The sequence below is a fragment of the Malurus melanocephalus genome, unplaced genomic scaffold, assembly GCF_030028575.1.
Source record: "Malurus melanocephalus ecotype Western Australia unplaced genomic scaffold, MMel_1.1 scaffold_1686, whole genome shotgun sequence".
Taxonomy (NCBI): Eukaryota; Metazoa; Chordata; class Aves; order Passeriformes; family Maluridae; genus Malurus; species Malurus melanocephalus.
In genome coordinates, this window is record NW_026624918.1 from 2,820 (window position 1) to 6,079 (window position 3,260).

The window sequence follows — 3,260 nt, forward strand, 5'->3', positions numbered from 1 at the left end:
CAAGTGGGCGTGGCCTAAATGGGTGTGGGCGTGACCTAAACCACTTTGGGCCTTTATGGGCGTGTCCTGGCGGGTTGTGGGCGTGTCCTGGCCATTGTGGGCGTGGCCAAATGCGCTTCAGTCTCCCATATTTGGGCTGAATAATCAAGTGGGCGTGGCCTAAACCTCTCGGGTTTTTTTGTGGGCGTGTCCTGACCATTGTGGGCGTGGCCAATTGAGCCCCAATTTTCAATATTTTGGCTTAATAATCAAGTGGACGGGGCCTAAATTGATGTGGGCGTGGTCTAAATGGATGTGGGCGTGGCCTAAACCACTCGGGGCGTTTGTGGGCGTGTCCTGTCCATTGTGGGCGTGGCCAAGCACGCTTCATTCTCCCATATTTGGGCCAAATCATCAAGTGGGCGTGGCCTAAATGGGCGTGGGCGTGGTCTAAATGGATGTGGGCGTGGCCTTAGTGAGTATGGGCGTGGCCTAACGCTCTTTGGGGCATTGTGGGCGTGGCCAATTGAGCTCCAGTTTCCAAATTTTGGGCTGAATAATCAAGTGGGCGTGGCCTAAATGGGTGTGGGCGTGGCCTAAACCAGTTGAGGTCGCTTTGGGCGTGTCCTGGTGAATTGTGGGCGTGTCCTGGCCATTGTGGGCGTGGCCAAATGAGCTTCAGTCTCCCATATTTGGGCTGAATAATCAAGTGGGCGTGGCCTAAACCACTCGAGGTCTTTGTGGGCGTGTCCTAATGGGTTGTGGGCATGTCCTGACCATTGTGGGCGTGTCCTGGTGCATTATGGGCGTGGCCAATTGAGCCCCTATTTTCAATATATTGGCTTAATAATCAAGTGGGCGGGGCCTAAATTGATGTGGGCGTGGTCTAAATGGATGTGGGCGTGGCCTAAACCACTCGGGGGGGTTGTGGGCGTGTCCTGACCATTGTGGGCGTGGTCAAACGTGCTTCAGTCTCCCATATTTGGGCCAAATAATCAAGTGGGCGGGGCCTAAATGGGTATGGGTGTGGCCTAAACCACTTTGGGTCATTGTGGGCGTGTCCTGGCGGGTTGTGGACGTGTCCTGAGCCTTGTGGGCGTGTCCTGACCCGCTGTGGGCGTGGCCAGGTCAGCACCATGCCCGAGTACCTGGGCCGGCGTTTCGGGGGGGGGCGGATCCAGCTCTACCTGGCGCTGCTGTCCCTGGGGCTCTACGTGTCCACCAAGATCTCGGTACTGGTTTGGACTGGTTTATACTGGTTTATACTGGGAGGGGCTGGGAGGGGCTGGGAGGGGCTACGGGGAAAAAACCCGGAGGTTTTGGGGTGAAAAACGGGGATTTTAGGGGTGAAAATGGGGAAACTGGGTTATACTGGGAGGGACTGGGAGTGGATTGGGACAAACTGGGAGGGAACTGGTTTATACTGGTTTATACTGGGAGGGGATTGGGACAAACTGGGATTAATTGGGACAAACTGGGTTATACTGGTTTATACTGGGAGGGACTGGGAGGAAAAAACGCGGCGGTTTTGGGGTAAAAAATGGGGATTTTGGGGTGAAAAATGGGAGTTTTAGGAGAGAAAATTGGAGTTTTGGGGGTTAAAATGGAACTGGTTTATACTGGGATGGAACTGGGAATAAACTGGGATGGAACTGGGAGGGGCTGGGGGGAAAAAATGCGGCGGTTTTGGGGTGAAAAATGGGGATTTTAGGGGTGAAAATGGGAACTGGTTTATACTGGGAGGGACTGGAAGTGGATTAGGGCAAACTGGGAGGGAACTGGTTTATACTGGTTTATACTGGGAGGGGATTGGGACAAACTGGGATTAATTGGGACAAACTGGGTTTACTGGTTTATACTGGGAGGGGATTGGGACAAACTGGGATTAATTGGGACAAACTGGGTTATACTGGTTTATACTGGGAGGGACTGGGAGGAAAAAACGCGGCGGTTTTGGGGTAAAAAATGGGGATTTTTGGGGTGAAAATGGGAACTGGTTTATACTGGGAGGGACTGGAAGTGGATTAGGGCAAACTGGGAGGGAACTGGTTTATACTGGTTTATACTGGTTTATACTGGGAGGGACTGGGAGGGACTGGGAGGAAAAAACGCGGCGGTTTTGGGGTGAAAAACGGGGATTTTAGGGGTGAAAATGGGAACTGGTTTATACTGGGAGGGACTGGGAGGGTTAAAAATGGGTAAAAAGGATTAAAAAGGGGATTTGTGGTTACTGGTTTATACTGGTTTATACTGGGATGGACTGGGAGGGACTGGGAGGGACTGGGAGGGACTGGGAGGGGCTACGGGGAAAAAATCCGGTGGTTTTGGGATGAAAAATGGGGATTTTAGGGGTGAAAATGGGGAAACTGGTTTGTACTGGTTTAAACTGGGATGGACTGGGAGAGGATCGGGATGGACTGGGATAAACTTGGATGAACTGGGAATGAACTGGGATAAGCTGGGATGAACTGGGATGGACTGGGTGGAAAAAACGTGGCAGTTTTGGGGTGAAAAACGGGGATTTTAGGGGTGAAAATGGGAACTGGTTTATACTGGGATGGGACTGGGAGGGAATTGGGATGGACTGGGATAAACTGGGATGAACTGGGAATGAACTGGGACAAACTGGGATGAACTGGGAGGGACTGGGAGGGACTGGGAGGGGCTACGGGGAAAAAATCCGGCGGTTTTGGGGTGAAAAATGGGGATTTTAGGGGTGAAAATGGGGAACTGGTTTATACTGGGAGGGACTGGGAGAGGATTGGGATGGACTGGGATAAACTGGGATGTACTGGGAATGAACTGGGATGAACTGGGATAAACTGGAAGGGACTGGGAGGGACCGGGAGGAAAAAACGTGGCGGTTTTGGGGTGAAAAATGGGGATTTTAGGGGTGGAAATGGGGAAACTGGGTAATACTGGTTTAAACTGGGATGGACTGGGAGGGACTGGGAATGAACTGGGACAAACTGGGATGGACTGGGAGGGACTGGGAGGGACTGAGAGGGGCTGGGAGGGACTGGGAGGAAAAAACGCGGTGGTTTTGGGGTGAAAACCGGGGATTTTAGGGGTGAAATTGGGGAAACTGGTTTATACTGGTTTGTACTGGGAGGGACTGGGAGGAACTGGGAATGAACTGGGACAAACTGGGATAAACTGGGAGGGGACTGGGACAAACTGGGATGAACTGGGAGGGACTGGGAGGGACTGGGAGGAAAAAACGCGGCGGTTTTGGGGTGAAAAACGGGGATTTTAGGGGTGAAAATGGGAACTGGTTTATA

The 3,260-nt window shown here is 52.2% G+C and overlaps 1 protein-coding gene across 1 annotated transcript in view; it reads left to right on the top strand.

Moving 5' to 3' along the window:
* Nucleotides 1-3,260, top strand: part of LOC130587249 (sodium/glucose cotransporter 2-like) — a gene marked incomplete at both ends in the record, with an annotated part of 16,981 nt that overhangs the window by 2,437 nt on the left and 11,284 nt on the right. The window contains one exon of the mRNA XM_057388219.1: nt 1,107-1,211. Coding sequence (XP_057244202.1) covers nt 1,107-1,211 — 105 coding nt within the window. The remainder of the gene's footprint in view (nt 1-1,106; nt 1,212-3,260) is intronic.